The following is an 18062-nucleotide window of genomic DNA, read 5'->3' on the forward strand; positions in this document are numbered from 1 at the left end:
GGACTCGTCAACAAATAGCATTACCAAGAGAAGCGTCCCAAAGGTGAGCTCTGCCAAAACCAAACGACAGTTTGCTCATTAGCTGAGCGTAAACTCTCCCATAGGCTGCGGGGCGTTCACAATTCACGTCTCAAGTGCTAATTCGGTGGGAGCGCAGCAAATTTCTTTTTTTTTTTCTGGCTAAAGTTAAAAGTGAAATATCAAATTATTTCCAACCATGAGGAGGGCTTTGAGTCTTCAGCATCGCGTTTGTCGGCGAGTGCCAAGGAGGACGTGTCAGATCCTTCACAACAGTGATGCTCCAAGTGACTTTTTCAAACAGAAAGGAAAAATTTTCTGTCTTTCTCTTTTTAATATTGAAAAATCTCAGAGGTGGATGAGAGCTGTGAGCCCCCCCCCATCTCCCACTATTCACACTAACTGGTGTTGGTCACGCTTGTTCTGGGTGTCCCCTCCCACCTTAGCCTCTGATTGTTTCAAAGCAGAGTCTAGGACCCTGTGGTTCTGTCTAGAAATAGTTCGTTGTGTATTTCTTAGGTCATGCTTGCCGCCCTGCTCAAATACAACGATGTGGTGGCATTAGGGAACACTTGGCCAACAGTCACATTTCCTTATAAATTTTCGCTGTCCAGATCACTTTCCAGCCAAGCCCCTTGTCATTCACCATTCCTTACATCTCTTCGGTGACTTTCCCTCTCCATTGTCAGCCAATATTTTCCCTTACAACCTTTGATGTGAATTAAGGTCACTTAGTCAGCATTTCTGTTGGTTTGGGTTTTTTTTTTTTTTTCTCTATCAGTCTAAGTCATTCTCTCATTGTAATGATTGAAAACAAGTTAAGTGTCTCGAGTTTGAGAACTAGGCATGTGGCCTTTTGGAAGTCATCCTGAGATTCCACCTATTGTCGATACATGACAATACAATACCCTCTCATTGGCTGGACACTAGACATTTACTTGCTAAGCAGTTTGAATCCACCTTCTCACTTACTGTTAGTCTTATAACAACCCTGGAAGGCAGACATGGTTATCTCACTTTACGTATATGGGAAGAAGCATGTCTGAACCTGGGTCACCTGAACCAGAACATGTCCTGGAATGAAATTAGTATGTTCACTTCAGCATTCTCTATGTCACGTGGCCATGCACTATGTGCCCCTGACCAGAATATTCTGAGGAACCAGAGAGAACTTTTAAAAAAATTTAAATGCTACTCAGGTACATAGCATGGGGGAGGGGGATGAGGAGATACAATGAGCAGGGAATTTAAAACCTCTGAAGGACAATTGTACGAGAGAGGCGTAGTATGACCAAGAGGCCTGTACTGAACTAGACCCAGGATGTAGCCAGTAGGAGGTGCACATAAGAGAACCCGATTGTGAGCACCATAAAGAATGGGGGTGAAAGGGAAGAAGTGTTTATCTTGCTGCCTGCCCTGCTGGCTTTTGAGATCACACCATCTCCACGTTTTAGGTAAATGTCCCTGTCAGTGCACACTTAGTCTTTAGTCCCAGTCCTTCCCAGACCTTCCTTGTCTGCTTTGCCTCCCTGAAGCTCACAAGATATTTCCAATTAGCATATTGACCCTCACTCCAAAACCCCGAACTTCCGAGGCTCCATGGCATATATGGAGAATTTCTCATCTGAGCTCCTGGGTTGGATTTCAGTCTAAGTGGGATGCACTAAAAATATTCCATAGAGTTTCCTGGAGGCTATGCATGTAAGACATGAAAACTATAATATTGCATGTAGACCCAGGTAATGTCCCCCAAAATATCGGAGTATATATCCCTAATCAAAAAATATCCCAACGGAAGGCCCTGGGTTTGGTCCCCAGCTCCGAAAAAAAGAAAAAAGAAAAAAAGAAAATCCCAAATCTGAAGTGCTCCTGTCCCCCAGCATTTGGGATAAAGGACAATTCAAAAACTAACATTTTGAGTGCCCTGTAGCTCCATCAGCAGCAACAACCTCAGGTCGCCATTCATTCCTAAGGTGATTATTATTACTATGTAATTATGACCGGGTGCATACAGCAGTGCCTGCCACCCAGGGAATGTCATATGCAAATGTTCACCGATGAAAGAAAAGAAACAATCTGTTAAATGCTTTCTGTACATCTACAGCTGTAAATATTAATTCTTATGCTCACGCTAATAGAAATAAATAAGACTACAGTTTCCATCTTTCAAATAAAGTGAACCCAGAAGAGAGCTAACTCCTTTGACATCGCAGAAGTGGCAGCGGTCACTAAGATTCTAGCATGCACTACTCAGCAGTCAGGTGCAGTGGGGGCAAAGGCCTCGCTGTAATCCTGGTGCTGCCCTGGCCAGACCAGCTGCTGGACATGGGTTTCAAACTGTGTCCAGATGGTGCAGAAAGATATGCATGCTCTCCGGGGTGTCTCGTTTGTGACCTGGGTCTCATCTGCCACAGAGTCACTGCACAGGAAGCCCCGAAAGCCCAGGGGGCCTCATTCTTCTCCCTAGCGTCACCTCTTCCTTAAGGAAGTCATGTACTGAATCTCAGCGAGTAAGCTGGCTGTAATAGCTTATGCCCCAATGCTGCCTGGATCTGGGCTAAAAACGGGTGTAGCAGAGTGTCAGCCACACTGGCTCCTGGAGGACCTCGGACTAATCTGAGTGTTTCTTGCAGTCATGTTTCGTCTCTATGACTCGGATGAAAATGAACTCCTGGACCAAGCGGTAAGCTTCCACTTTCAACACAGTCCTGGGATCTGAAAACGAGTGGGAAGAACAAGGGACAGTGGAGGAAACATCCAAACGCCCCAGTTCCGTCCACACAGGAGCTGCAGCATCCTGGCTAAGGGATGCAGACCATGAGTGGAGTCCCAAAGACCACGAGTGCTTCCCAAAGACTCAGATGAAGCATAGACTCCATTTTCCTTCTTCTGGGCCCAGAAACCTGGAACTATCTCAGGATAGGGAGACATTTTAGTATTTTTCTCAAATATAACTTCGCCATCTACAGACTTCCCTTAAAATTTCCTGTTGAAACCCAGGAATCAGGAGGCGTGGGGCAGAGAAGCAAAAAGACCAGGCCAACAGAAAGGAGGTTAACTGCCTTACTATCTATCCGAGTTTAGGAGACTGTTTCCTATCTGTTCTAAACCCTTTACCGTCACCTCGCCCCTTCAGGAAGAGGCAAGAACAGGACCAGGGAGGGAGAGAAAGATGAGAGAAAAGTCCAAGAAAAAGGAAGCCCCTGAAACCAGGCCTTGTGGTCATGACTACTGCCAAGAGTTATTATAAACAGGCAGGTCTGAGACTGGAGTGTGTTTGGCTGACTGAAACCAGAGAAAGAAAAGAAAGAAAAGGGAGAAGGGAGAGGTGGAAGGAAGGAAGGAGAAAGGAAGAGAGGGAGGGAGGGTGGGAGGGAGGGAGGGAGGGAGGGAGGAAGGGAGGGAGGGAAAGAAGCATAAGGGACAGACGGATAGAGGAAATAAGTCTACTAGGCCAGTGAACCATGCCAATGCTCTCTACCCTAGTGCCTTCACTGGTCTCCCCAGCACTGCTGCAATGCTCTGGGTTGTGGTCTTTGACAGAACAAGCACTCTCTCAGAACACCAGCATTTACAGAGGGTTTCCATCAAGTCCTCTACAGCCAAATAACAAAGTTCCATTTCCTTTCACTGTAGTCTAGGCAACACTACACGGCGTATCAGATGGCTGTAGGTTGGGGAGTGGTAGTGCACACCCGTCATCAGGAAGCTGGGGCAAGAGAGTCATTAGAACTTCTCTCAAAATAGAAGGGGCTTGGTGCAATTGGAAATAAAGCTCTGCGACACAGCATTTGCCTAGCCCGAGACTTCAATTCAATTTTAGCATCGCAAAAATAAAACCGTACAGCATAAAGTAAATACATACACATACACACATATTGGGTAGATGTTTACCGAGAAGAAAAATGAAGTAGGAAACACCAGAGGGAGTCGCAGCTTTCAGAAGTGTGGTCAAGGAAGGCCTCCCTGGGGAAGGGACACTGGACAGAGACTTGGAGATGGGGCTATCTAGGGAAAGAGCCCTCTAGGTAGAAAATACTGTGTGCAAAGATCTTGAAGCGTGCCCAGGATGCTGTAGGGTTAAGTGGAAACCGGGCTCGCTAAAGAAGAAATAAAAAGCAATGTATTGGCACGTCTCAAGGATCGCTCAGGAGACTACGTCAGGTAGACTGTAAGAGGCATATCAGACAGAGACCTAAGGAAATAATCAGGACACAGAACAATGGTGATCCTACACAGGACAGCGGGGCTGCAGGTGGAAACTGGTTCAATCCAGAATATATTCTAAAGATGATGTTAGTGGACTGAAACACGTTTCCAAAGAGGTCTCTGACTCAACTTCACACCTGGAATCCCTGGCTGGTGGCTTCCAGCTTCTTTGTGAACACTTTGTGATGAAGAGGCCACTCCCCGACAATAGCTGTCCTACTGCTGGGAATGAGCTGGCCAGGGCTTCCTGCCAGCATCCCAGGCTTCGGTTTGCCAGACATCACACGGTACACTGGTATCCCTTCCTTCCCCAACTCAGGAGGGAATCAGAATGGGCTGCCCTCCCACTGTCCCTCCCCTGTAACCCTCAGCTTCCTGCTGCCTTCCACAGCTCACAAGAGAAACACAAAACTACAAAACCTTTGCTGCTTAAACATTCTGTCATACCCAGATAAAACCTCCTTGGAGACAAGTCTCCCTGGTCTCCATTAGTTCTCATTAGGATGTTTTAAATACCCATGTTTGTTAGATGAGTGTGAGCTGATATTATTGAAACACAGCATGCAATAAAGCCTGCCCATCCATCGCTTTACATGATCAGGCGTGGCCTGGCCAGGGTAGACACGGGGGACCCACTTCTTCCTGAAGCCAGACCATTCTGCTTCTGTTTGTACAACCCACAGTAGAGTCTAACTTTCAGTTTCTAAGTCACAATATCTTGTAGAATCCCGAACCCCAATAGACTCACAGATTTTTCCACTCCCTTCGTCGTGCTCAGCCGCTGCCAAGCCTGTAGTTTTGCTCTGGGCTACTGTTTCCCTTTGGGTAAAGTAGTATTTCTTGCAGGCAAGAGGCTGAGGCAAGAGAATCACAAGTTTCAAGTCCAACACGAGATGGGAGAGGAGAAGAGAGGGACGGGGAGAGAGGGAAGAGAGAGACAGAGACAGAGACAGATATCTTGGTGTCAGGGTCTTCAGAGACGACTCGGGAGTTAAGGGTGAACACTACTGCTCTTACAGAGGACCCAAGTTCAGTTCCTAGCACTGACGTTGGGTGGCTGACAATCACTTGTGACTGTAGCTCCAAGAGATCTGATGCTCTTTTCTGGCCTCTGCAGGAATCTGCACTCTAATGTGCAACACACATGCATACACACACTCACACACACGTGCACACACACATATACACATGAACACATGCACGTGCACACACACATACACATACATGCACGAATGCATGCATGCACGCACACGTGCATACACACATACATGCATGCATGCATGCATGCACACGTGCACACGTGCACGCACACACACACACACACACACATACACACCACAATTAAATATATCTTAAAAAGACAAATAGCTGTTGAGACATGGCTTGTTTGGCTTAACCCTGAATTCGACATGAAGGAAATAACACTTTCTAAACTTTTCCAAACTTCCTTCAGTCTCCCACACAATCTCCTAGGACAATCTCCCTATGAACATCTTAGGTTGTATCCATACGTAAGATGCTAACTGACACCAGATACAAGTCCCAGCACAATGTGTTCCCATAGATGCCCGAATGCACTGACTCACTAACACCAGGCACATCTTTAAGGTTTTAGGTAGAGACAGGCCTTGGTACCAAAGGGGTAATCCATCAGGTAAATAAACCATATGCATACACTTCCGTTCCCCAAGTTCTAGGCTCAGGATTGACTGTAATGCAAAGGAAAAAGAAGATGTGAAATAAATCTAAGTCATGGTGCTTGAGCAAGGACCAACACGGGATGTGAACCTGACTGCAGAGGCAGACAGACAGAGAGACAGAGCCTAAGCTGCTAAGGTGTGGTAATAGACAGGAAGTGATAAGAATGGCAAAATGGGGGGTTGGGGATTTAGCTCAGTGGTAGAGCGCTTGCCTAGGAAGCGCAAGGCCCTGGGTTCGGTCCCCAGCTCTGAAAAAAAAGAACCAAAAAAAAAAAAAATGGTAAAATGGGGCCTGTCTTCACCTGCATTTGCATTCGTTACAAAAAGAGAAAACAGGATTCCCAATGCTTTAGGTCAAAGGACAGAATGGTGGGCTTGGAGTCAGTGCTCCATGTGCCTCTGGCTTTGACCTGCTGTGAGCATCTACGTCCCCTGGCCTTTGTAGTCAAGGTGGCTGCCCTTGTGGGGTTCTTCCTCATGATCCACCCTGCCAATCTTCCCACCATGTCTTGTTCTTATCCTGATGAAACACACACACACACACACACACACACACACACACACACACACACACACACATTACTTTGGTTTTCTCCCTTTGATATTTTCTCTCCTGATGTTTTCCAGGAGCTGGATCAAATTGTGAGCCAAATGCTACATGTTGCCCAGTACCTGGAGTGGGATCCCACAGAGCTCAGACCTGTGAGTTTCTACAAACACAGTCTTCTCAGAGACAGTGAGGCACATCTGACATGTGGATGCGAATGGTTGAATGATTCTGTGTGGTGCCCCCAGATTCATCCTCCCAGCAGCTTCTTCAGAGCCCTACAGCTTGATCTCCCCTTTCTCCAACAGGAAAGATGCTGAAGGCCAGTTTCCCCAACCTATCAGCAGGGGCAACTTTATGCTAGAAATTCAGAACAGAGAAGCTAGAGCCTGAAATGGAAAAGTTATCAATTGTCAGCTGCTAATGTTGACTACCCGGGGAATGCTACGTATCAGATATTAGATTAAACACTTATCTTTGCTAAGGCAATATTATTTCCATTTTAAGACGAGCAACCCAGAACACAGAGAGCTGGGGTGAGCCACCACAGGTCAGGACAGGGCAGAGCTGGGCCTCGAACGCTGGTCTCTCACTGCTTTGTTCCCTTGCCACTCTACTCTGAATAAGATGGGCAGTGGGTGACTCAGAAAACAGCACAGGACAGAAGAGAGAACAGAGCAGAGGCATCCAGAAACAGATGCAAACAGGCCATTTATTGTTCTTTGGCTCCCACAGATACTGAAGGAGATGTTGCAAGGCATGGACTACAACAAGGATGGCTTCGTGTCTCTAGAGGAGTGGGTCAGTGGGGGGATGACCACCATCCCGTTGCTGGTCCTCCTGGGAATGGATGACTCCGTAAGTCAGTAAACTACAGTCAATGGCTCTGGAGTCTGTCTGGTTGCTAGTGTCTGCTCCAGACTTCCTGATGGGCAAGCCCCGCCCCACCTGCTGCCTCTCTCTTCCCATCGCTTTCACTCTGCTTGCCCAAAATCTATTCTTTCCACTGACAACCCTTTGCCGCTCTGTTACGAAGGGAAATTTTTTTGTTGTGCTCACTGTAAAGAGACACTTGGCCAGGCAAAGTGCAATAGAAATCTCACAGAGGAGCTCATCTTTTCATCAAGTTAGGTCTTAAGATACTAGGAAAGGGGTCAGCAAAGTGCCCAGCACATAAAGGCACTTGGCACCAAACCTGGTAACCTGAGTTCGATTCCCAGAATCCACATCTTGGAAGAAAAGAGCTCACTTCCTTGCCACGTGACCTCCACACACCATGACACATATGCCCACTGGCCTCTGCCAATGAGTAAGTGTAATTAATTAAACGTTTTAAAACGAGGGAAATGCAAAGAATTGGCAAAGGAAGTGGGGAGAAGAGGAACAGTGATCTGCCCCGGGGGCTCTTGTGAATGGATTCTGGCTTAACAAGCAAATCAGATGGGACAGCAGTTTTTATCCCACTCTGTACAGATGGAAAGCCAGAGTTCTGTACGGAATGAGAGAAACAAGACTGGGGTTTCCACCTAGCTCCAAATTCCCCACAGTTCACAGCACCCCACTTTAGTCAGAACAGGGAGAAGACACCTTGGAGGGAAATAAGCAAGGTTCTGAGAACTCATTCTGTTTTCTGTGTGGGGTCCGTGTGAATTGAAGCAATGGCCTCCTGCATGCTAGGTAAGCACTCTGCCGCGGTCCGTATTTCCCTGTCTCTTTTTTATTTTTTGTTTTTTGCATCAAAGTTTCACTCTGTTGCACGGGCTGGCCTCAGACTTGCTCTGTAACCCAGGCAGGCCATGCTGCATGAACCTGTGACCCTCCTTATTCAGTATCCTGAGTGCCTAGGCTTGCACACCAGGCTTGATAACACATTCTGACTCTTAGGGCTGCAGTGATGTGGCTAAAAGAGTCCTTTGTGACTCTTACTCTAGCCCTTTTCATTCTGTAAACAGAGATCCAGAAAGATAAAGGACTGGTCCAAGGGCAAACACCTAACCAGAGCTCCATCTGCCACACTCAGTAGCATGGAGACCTGTGCATAATGACCTCTTGTTCAGGGGCCACACATACAAGAACCCAAAAGCAAAGTAGATTGTTGTCAGTGTTCACTTGGAACTGGATCCAAAGAGATGCTCTGTGAGGTTGCTATTCTAACAGCAACAGTTGTTGTCTTGGTTTGTTCTCATTTGGGGGAACAAAACTGGGACCCTGTAAGCATAAGGAACCAACTTCTGTTCTCCATGTATTGAACTCAAAGCACCACCAACATCTTGTATGGAAAGAGCCCACACTTCAGGAAGCAGCAGGCAAAATCTATGTATTTCTTTAGCTCCTTTCCAGGGTCCCTGTCAAACACCAAATCAGCCTTACATAAAACTGTAATTCACATCAAAAAATGTACAAAAACTGTACATTTCACTGATATTAATCAAAAGCCTTACGTAAGCCTATTGTAAGTGTGTGCTAAGTAAGGTTTTAACGAACAAGTAACATACGGGCCTCTACAGGAAGCCCAGCCAACTTCCTGGATGGCCTGCTGTTGCAACTCTCCTGCCATTTTCAATCACACATACGACCTCTGAGAATGCTTGGGGCTCTCTGCACATCCTGTTTTCTAGTAAAATTGTAGCAATGGGGTAAAACCTGGCCAGAAATAAACAAGCCACACGGTGGTGCTAGAACACAAGCAGAAGCTTTACCTGAGCCATTTGCTTCATGGAGCTGAGAAAGGCAAGGGATTGGGCTAGCCGACTTAGAGAATGGAGGTGCTCTCAGATAAAATGGTGATTGGTTGATGAATAAGCAGACCTCCTGACGAGGTGTGAAGTTTCCTTCTGTCCAGGAAGATCCTTGTGGAAGTGAGATGTGGAGAGCCTGCAGACCTACCGTCTCTCATCTTTGCTGTGGCGTCTCTCATCTTTGCTGTGGCACTGGCCTAGTTACAGAATCTCTGAGTCTGTTTTCTTCTCTGTTTACCAGTAATGAACTTACTGCTCCTGCAGTAGTTTTGTATCCCCCACCCCCAGTATTTAGTACAGCTTAGAATCAGGCAGTGGACTAGAATAACATTTATCATTATCATCATCTGTCCTTGAGGCCAAAAAGACAAACAAATTACCTCCCAATATTAAGTTATATGGATGTACTACAACTTTAGTGATCTGGGAATGGTTAGAACATCTCTAGGTCCTCACTATTTGGAATAATGCTGCGTCTGACTAGCACAGAAACACTCATCTGTTTTCTCAAAAGTTATTTCTTTAGACTAGAGCTCAAGAAGGGATGTTGCTGAGTCTAACTGTAATCATTTAAGATAGACAGGTGAGGTAGATAGGTGATAGATAGATAGATAGATAGATAGATAGATAGATAGATAGATAGATAGATAGATAGGCAGATAGACGATAATTGATAGATGATAGATGGACAGATGGATGGATAGATGGTTGGATGGATGGATAGATGGATGGATGGATCAATGGATGGATGGATGATTGATAGATGATAGATAGACAGACAGACAGATAGATAGATAGATAGATAGATAGATAGATAGATAGATAGATAGACTGATGATGATTGATAGATGATAGATGGATAGATAGATGAATGGATAAATGGATGGATGGATGGGTAGATCAATGGATGGATGGATGATTGATAGATAGATAGATAGATAGATAGAGAGATAGAGAGATAGACTGATGATGATTGATAGATGATAGATGATAGATAGATGAATGGATAGATGGATGATGATGGATGGATAGGTAGATCAATGGATGGATGATAGATAGATAGGTAGATAGATAGATAGATAGATAGATAGATAGATAGATAGATACCAACAGACAGATAGATGATAATTGATAGATAACAGATGGACAGATAGATGAATAGATGAATGGATGGATGGATGAATGGATCAATGGATAGACAAATGGATGGATCAATGGATGGATGATAGATCGATAGATAGATAGATAGATAGATAGATAGATAGATAGATAGGCAGGCAGACAGATAGACAGACATATCAGATTGCTCTTCCATTTATACTTCTGGCATCCAGGTAGGAGAGGGCTTGTTTTAGCTCCCCTCCCACTGCCATTCAGACGCTCTTTCCCTTTGTATGTGCTAACTTTAGAAAACACACACTGAGAATTTGTTAATGAATCTGAGTAACTTATCTTCCAAGTTTGAAAAGAGAACATAGAGAAAAAGCCACACCTGCACTAGGGGGCAGCCTCTGGCTTCCAGCAGGGATCCCAGCTCAAGGTCTCACCATCATTATCCCTGCAGGCCTCCAAGGGGGATGGGAGGCACGCCTGGACCCTGAAGCACTTCAAGAAGCCCACTTACTGCAACTTCTGCCACATCATGCTGATGGGCGTTCGGAAGCAAGGCCTGTGCTGCATCTGTGAGTAACCATCCTGACGCCTTTCCCCTCGGGCGGGAGCGTTTGCTTTGCACATGCTCAGTGGATCCATTCCAGCCAAAGTCCAGATACTTCTGCTTCCCAGATAGTGAGACTGCCCTGTTTCAACAGCAAGGCCTCTGTACCCTGCCTTGGGTCTAGCTGAGTCAGAGGGGCAAGACGTTTGCTGCTGTTGGGATCACAAGTCACTGCTCCTCTGGAAAATAAGTATTAAAGCCTTTCCACAGGTTAAAGGTAGCTCATGCTAGTTGCACTGTGTTTCTGGCCAGCGTTCACTTCTTATATGTTTAGAGGAGCTTTCTAGTTAGTTTAAGAGCATAGCTTATGTTCTAGAAGTGCAATGAACAATAAACGCGTGTGTTCATTTCGTCTTGTAACCCATTTTGTGGAGCTAGAGGGGAAAGCAGAAAAAAAATCTCGAAAAAAAATCACAACAAGGGAGTAGATCAGGACTGAGAAGGGAAAGAGAAGAAGAAGAGAAGGAGGAGGGGGAGGGGGAGGAGGGGGAGGGGGAGGAGGGGGAGGGGGAGGAGGGGGAGGAGGGGGAGGAGGAGGAGGAGAGGAGGAGGAGGGGGAGGAGGAGGAGGAGAGGAGGAGGAGGAAGAGGAGGAGGAGGAGGAGAAGGAGGAGGGGAGGAGGAGGAGGAGGAGGAGGAGGAGGAGGAGGAGGAGGAGGAGAAGAAGAAGAAGAAGAAGAAGAAGAAGAAGAAGAAGAAGAAGAAGAAGAAGAAGAAGAAGAAGAAGAAGAAGAAGAAGAAGAAGAAAGGGTGGTGTTTGGAAAGGAGAGAGCGAGGGAGCAAGGGGGACAGGGCTAAAGACAGAGTTACAGATGGACCTGAGAATGTGGGTACACTGAGCCCTGCCAGCCACCTCATGGCCAGATAGCAGACACCAGTTGGAACCAAGGAGTGAACAGACTAAAGAACAGGTCCACCGATTGCCCCAGACCTACCCAAATATCAGCTTGTCAACATGTCCTCATTCCTGTTAAGCCTGAGACCTCTTGGTCCCTTGCCTTGTGCACAACCACAGTCACAACAATGATGACAAATTTTGGAATCGCCAATCTGACCCTGTACATGGTACTTCACACAAATGTCCCACTTATTACGGCAAAAATCCATGCCCCAGAGAGAAAAAGAAAAAAAGCTACTGTGTGTGCGTCTGACAAAGAACCCTGAGTGTCCAAAGGGCACAAGTTACTCAACATGCTTCAGGCTGTGGCCAGTAGCATCCGTCAGCCCAGGGGCCGTAGGCTTTCTGTCTACTCACTGGCATCCCAACATGCAATGCTGAGACATCTGTCCCTTACCACACCTTCTGAGGTCACATCTGTGCAGTCACTGCCATCAAAGAAAGGTAGTGTGAAGAGGTGGGGGGGGGTGGCCACAGACTGCTCACATGTCACAGTGTTGGGTTTCTGCTAAGCCAGGCCAACTCCAGAAGGAGAAGCAAGCCTTTCCTGCATGCAGTGTGTGCACTGGGGAGGGGGTGTAAATTTTCCCTTGGTGGCATTCGTAAAAACTGTCCTTTTTTTTTTTTTCCAGACTGTAAATATGCTGTCCACCAACGCTGTGTATCCAACAGCATTCCTGGATGTGTGAAAACATACTCCAAAGCCAAAAGGAGCGGTGAGGTTGGTGACACCTATTGGCTCATCTTACTGCATGCTGCCTCGGGGGGGGGGGGGGTAACATGTTCATCATCACAGATCCCTGAGCAGGAAGGGGCTCAGAGAGCTTTCTCTAGTCCCTTCTCTGCCTCAAGGACCCTTCAGCCATCTCACTCATCCATCGATCCATTCAGCATCTCCCTGAAGCCCACTGTATGCCAGGCACCATACCAGGGCATCCACAGGTTATGAGAAATAGTATCCAGTCTTCTCGAATTCCGCACAGGTTATGATGCTAGACAGGTATGTGAGCATAGTGTGAAGCCTCGAGGTGTGTGCTACCATAGTAGGGCCTCATGGAATGTGTGTGCTACCACAGTAGGGCCTCATGCAATGTGCAGTTAAGGCCTGAAAGGAAAAAAATATTCACAGAGGTGGCACTCTGTTTGTTCTTTGAACCAGGGGGTGCTTCACAAGGCATGGAAGAGGGTTGAGCATTCTAGCAGAGTGGGGCCCCTACGTACAGGCATGGAGATGTGCCTGACTGTGGCCTGGACTGAGTTTGAAATGGCTGGGTCAGAAGATCACAGGGAAGGGCAAGGAGCTGTGTTCACAAGGTGATGAGGAAGTTAGAGACCAGCTTCAGAGTCAGAAAGCAGTGCAGGGTGGAGGAGAGCTTCAGACATGAAGAGATGGTGACGTTTCTACTGAGATGACTTTCTGAGGCGGGTATTGGAGGAAAAGCAGAGGGAAGAAGACCCTTCCAGCAGTTATAGCAGAGCGGATGGGGTCTGTCTCTAGTGTGGGTCTGGTCATGTCTGAGTGTTCCCAACAGACTCCACTAACAAAGGTAAACAAAGGAAGGAATGAAATGCAAAGGCATTTGCGTGGCTCGGCTCTAGGACTTGGGCATGTGGATGCCAAGATGAGGTGGCAGGAAGTGGGGGGAAGCCCCCAAAGTTCTCTGGGCCCTTTGGGTGGCTCTAGATTTCCCTTAAAACTGCAGGCAGCCCATCTGCACTGCCACAGAGGGATGACACAACTGAGGAATGGGAGCCGAGAGACAGTTAGAAGGTGGGACGTCTCACAGCTCTCCCAGGGAAGACCTCCTGGGAGGAAGGCTCCTCAGAGGACTCCTCATACGCATGCCCCATAACCACTGCATGCCTCGCTCCCCATCATATACCTCATGTTCATGCCTGGCTGCCACCAGAGCACACAGCGGGCCTCCTATGCAAAGGCCTCTCGCGTCATCAGACGCAGGGAGCAGTATGACACAGCTGAGGGCCCAGTAGAGCATATCCACAACCTTGTGAGCTTGCAGGGACAACCCAAGTCTCTCACCATTTCTCCAGACCCCAGACAGACTGAAGAAAGCAACACAGTGCTGGGGCAATAACCCTGAGCTTAGAATCCAAAGAACTGGTTGTGGGTCCCTGGGTGGCTACTCACCGGCCTTAGACCCCAAAGCCGGTCACTCACATCTCTGAAACCTCTACTTGTCCCTCTGCAAAATGGAAGCAGTCATCTCGGCGGCACGTAGCCTGCGGAACCGTGTAGAATTCAGGTTCACAAAGTGACTTCTTTGTCCACCTTGCTGATGCAGCTGAATGTGAGAAGCTACACATCAAAATGTGACTTCGTGTGTCGGAGCAATTAAATTAGTAAAAATGTTCTGGGTGGATAGCATCACACGACATAGCTGCTAAGAGATTTAAAACACTTATACTTGTTCGAGGCAAATATGGATTCATGTGTTTCTAATATAGTATTTGAAGCTGGGCGTTTTGAGATACGCCCCCCCCCCCCCACTTTCCACATCTTCCTGCTGCTGCACTTCACCACGTGCAGAACACCACGGTGGAAAGTTTTGAGATTCTGGGGGGCGGCGGGGGGGAAGATCTGAGTACAGAGGTTCCCATGTTTGCTAAAGGTATGCATAAAACCACCCCCCCCCCCCCCCCACCCATCCCACCACTACCACCCCCTCTACCCTGGTGGCATTTCCCAGCCAGGTTGCTAATGCATCCAGATGGCCAGGAGATGGGTCTGAAAGGGACCCAGACCTGACTGATGGCTTTAGACTTTGTAATCTAGCCTCCTCCTTGCTTCTTGGCTACCTTACAATATTAGCACCCGGGGCACTTTTAACTCGTGAGAATTTAAATCATCGTGGGGAGATTAAGTCAAACCTCTGGGGCCCACCACCAGAGAGTCATCCATTCGGAGTATGGGGTGGGCACCAGGGTGTCTACAGAGTCCTCAGGCGAGGAGGCCAAGGGAAAGGAAGTGAGTGAACCAGAGAAGTGCACCACAGAAACCTTCCAGATGTGCTTGTCCAGTATATCCAGAGGTGCTCACGCTGTTGTCTAAAGAGGAGGGGCCAGAGACTCAAAGAGGTGCAGAAACTGGCCAGAAGTCACCCTGCTGTGATGCGCAAAATGAGTGCCTCCCACGGATTTGGTCTGCAATGCAGCCCTCTGGCTTCACCTGTACCACACTGCCTTCCAGAAAAGGGCCCACATGAGGACAAGCCTCTCCAGCAAGTTCTCCAAGACAGAGGAACCGCAGGAGAGCGGCTGCTTAGATGCTTGCCTGCTGGAGTGAGAGCTAGTACAGGCAAAATGGAACCGGTTTTTAACCTATTTTGCTTAGCATAGTGGTGGTCAGGCAGGAGGAACTCTGCATCTAACAAGCTTTCACACTGAGGAAACAGGGCCCTCTGGGCTCCTCGCGCCGCCCACTTCTTTGTAGCCCTGGGCCCAGGGGCGTAATTCCACTGCCTTCCCTGGTATCCTTCCCTTCCCTCCCACAGGTGATGCAGCACGCGTGGGTGGAAGGGAACTCCTCCGTCAAGTGTGACCGGTGCCACAAAAGTATCAAGTGCTACCAGAGTGTCACTGCGCGGCACTGCGTGTGGTGCCGGATGACGGTGGGTCGGTGCCCAGGGCGGCCCTACTTCTTTTCAGTGTGGGTTTTGTTCAAGCTGTAGCATGGGGTAGTGATCATCCCTCCAGAGGGCAAGTATAGAGTGAGGGGAAGAGTCTAAGAGGATAGCCCAGAGCCCCCCCCCCCATACCCATTCGAGCCTCCCAGCAGCCAATGACTGACTCAAGTTGCCCAGAGAAAGGGCTGCTTAAGAAATTAGCCAACCGACTACTGCTTACATGACCAGCAGCTGGGAAGAGCAGGCTAGACCACGAACATCCTCACCCAGGGCTGCGGTAACTGACAGGCTGGGAGAGGGGTTAAATCCTGGAAAGCCCCCTTTACGCTTTAGAGTTAGACTTTGGCCCAAAGGCACATTACTGTCAGCAGCACTCTGCCAAGCCCAGGGGCCTGGCCTTGCTACTGCCACGCTCATGCCAGAGTCCACAGCATTCTAAATGTGACAAATGCCACAGGGCTGCCCAGTCTTCCTCCCATAGCCAATTCCAGGCTGTGTCTTGTACACCATGGCTAGGTATCAGCCCTAAAGTGGAGGCTCCTCCAAGACAGACAAAGCGTCTCTCACGATACACGAGTTCCGCTGATGCTTTACTCCAGCCTCCCTCGGGTTTTCTCAAGAGGTAGCCTTCCTTCAGAGTTTCTAACCCAGAGATCCAGGGTTAGGGGTATAGAATCCACTCAGGTTGCCACATTTGAAGGGCGGCTCTAGATGTCATTTCTATGCCCCTGGCAAGCCAGGCCACATGTTCACACCTACTCAACAACCCTGTCAAAGCCAAAGGCAGCAGTACTCCAAGACGCAGGGGCACTGGACAGCTCGCCTCCCCAGAAAAACCTCGACACGACGCCTACCTACCCCGTGTCTCCTTGGCCACTTGTGCTCATTATCCTCTTCATTTCTCTCTCCAGTTTCACCGCAAATGTGAATTGTCGACAGCGTGCGATGGTGGGGAACTCAAAGACCACATTTTGCTGCCTACCTCCATATACCCTGTCACCCGAGTAAGTGGTCCTGCCCCTACCAGGGCTCTGGCTTTTCCAGGGTCAGGGGTCAGAGGCAGGTGACATTCACAACTTCACATTCTCCAGAGTGTTACCCCACCGATTCCCAGGGCTTTTGCTTTGGCGAGCGATTAAGAGAAGTTAGTGCTGTGCCAGTCAGACTGAGCAAGAAAGCTCTGACACAGCAGCTTCCAACGGCTCTTCCAGATGTTCAGAGCATCCCTTCTAAGCATCCTTGAGGCAGAGCCCAGCTCAAAGGGCCACCTGCTCTTGGCCCCCTTCATCCTTGTCAAGGTTTCGCCTGTGTTCTTTCAAGGGCTCGCACCTGAGGGCCTCAGACATAAGTGGTAGCAAATGAAGCCCCCAGTACTACCACCTGAAACCTTTACCGCCTCTGGAGCACACTCACCCACCCCTCCCTTCTCACCCTTGACTGGGACAGACACTATTTCCCCTCTCACTTAAATCCTATAGGAAAATCACCACTTTGGAAATCCATTTGCCAGTTTCCATTAAGTTAGAAACATACGAACTTCCTATCCTGAAAATTCTCTTTATTCCATCGAAGGACAAGTATTCTGCTACTCACACAGCCGTGAATAAGCTGAGATCATGTGATAAATGACTGCAGTGGAGTAGAAAAGACAAAACCATGCAAAAGTGGAGACGCTCAAACAGCTAAACAAAACAACACAAAAGTTGGATGCAGAAGTTTGAAGATGTGGTAAAGCCAAGGCTGTATGCACAGGCAGCACACACACACAATACACACACACACATACACACGCCACACATACCACACATACACACATACACACCACACACACACACACAACACACACCATACACACACACTGTATTACATCACACCACACACACACACAACACATACACAACACACACATGTACACACCCACACACTATATTGTATCACACCACACACACACACAACACATACAACACACACACATCACACACACACACACACCACACACACATACATACCACACACACACACACCACATACACACATATACCACACATACACACCACACACACACCACACATACACCACACACACCACACACCACACACCACACACCACACACCACACACACACACACACACACACACACACACACACACACTGTATTGCAGCACACCACACTGTCTGCTGGACACCACACTGTCTGCTGGACAAATTTCAACAGAATAAGCAATGAACTTTGAGACAAGGCAGAACAAGCAAAGCCAGGAGCAGTAGCCATGCCCTGGTGTCAGCCATGCCATGGTGTCAAGTCCCGCTGAGCAGGAAGGCTGAGTGAGGCCTGGCTTCTCACAGTTTTTAAAGCCCTCAGCCAACAAACCAGATTCCTGTGTGCTTCATTCCCTACCATGTCCCAAGATTACAGTCACCTCAAGTGACATAATCGCAGATTACAGTAATCACAGGGACCTGCGGAGCCCAAGGAACCTGTGGGGTGCATCCTCTTCTGAGGACCGAAGTCCCACTCTGAAACACTCAGGTTTTCTGCCTGGCTGAGATTTTTGCTGTGACCACCATTCATTTTAACACTTTGATTGCCTC

At 48.0% G+C, this 18062-nt stretch overlaps 1 protein-coding gene across 10 annotated transcripts in view; it reads left to right on the forward strand.

Annotated features, from left to right (window-relative positions):
* The window catches only part of Dgkg (diacylglycerol kinase, gamma), a 193493-nt gene that overhangs the window by 69537 nt on the left and 105894 nt on the right, over positions 1-18062 (forward strand). For 6 of the 10 annotated variants that reach the window (XM_087575570.1, XM_087575575.1, XM_087575571.1 and 3 more), the window contains 7 exon segments: positions 2652-2701; positions 6555-6629; positions 7210-7332; positions 10777-10894; positions 12459-12547; positions 15339-15455; positions 16382-16474. In XM_087575570.1, coding sequence (XP_087431696.1) covers positions 2652-2701; positions 6555-6629; positions 7210-7332; positions 10777-10894; positions 12459-12547; positions 15339-15455; positions 16382-16474 — 665 coding nt within the window. 10 annotated transcript variants of the gene reach the window in all.

Source organism: Rattus norvegicus, chromosome 11 (genome assembly GCF_021556685.1).
Source record: "Rattus norvegicus strain SHRSP/BbbUtx chromosome 11, alternate assembly SHRSP_T2T, whole genome shotgun sequence".
In the NCBI taxonomy this organism is placed as follows: Eukaryota; Metazoa; Chordata; class Mammalia; order Rodentia; family Muridae; genus Rattus; species Rattus norvegicus.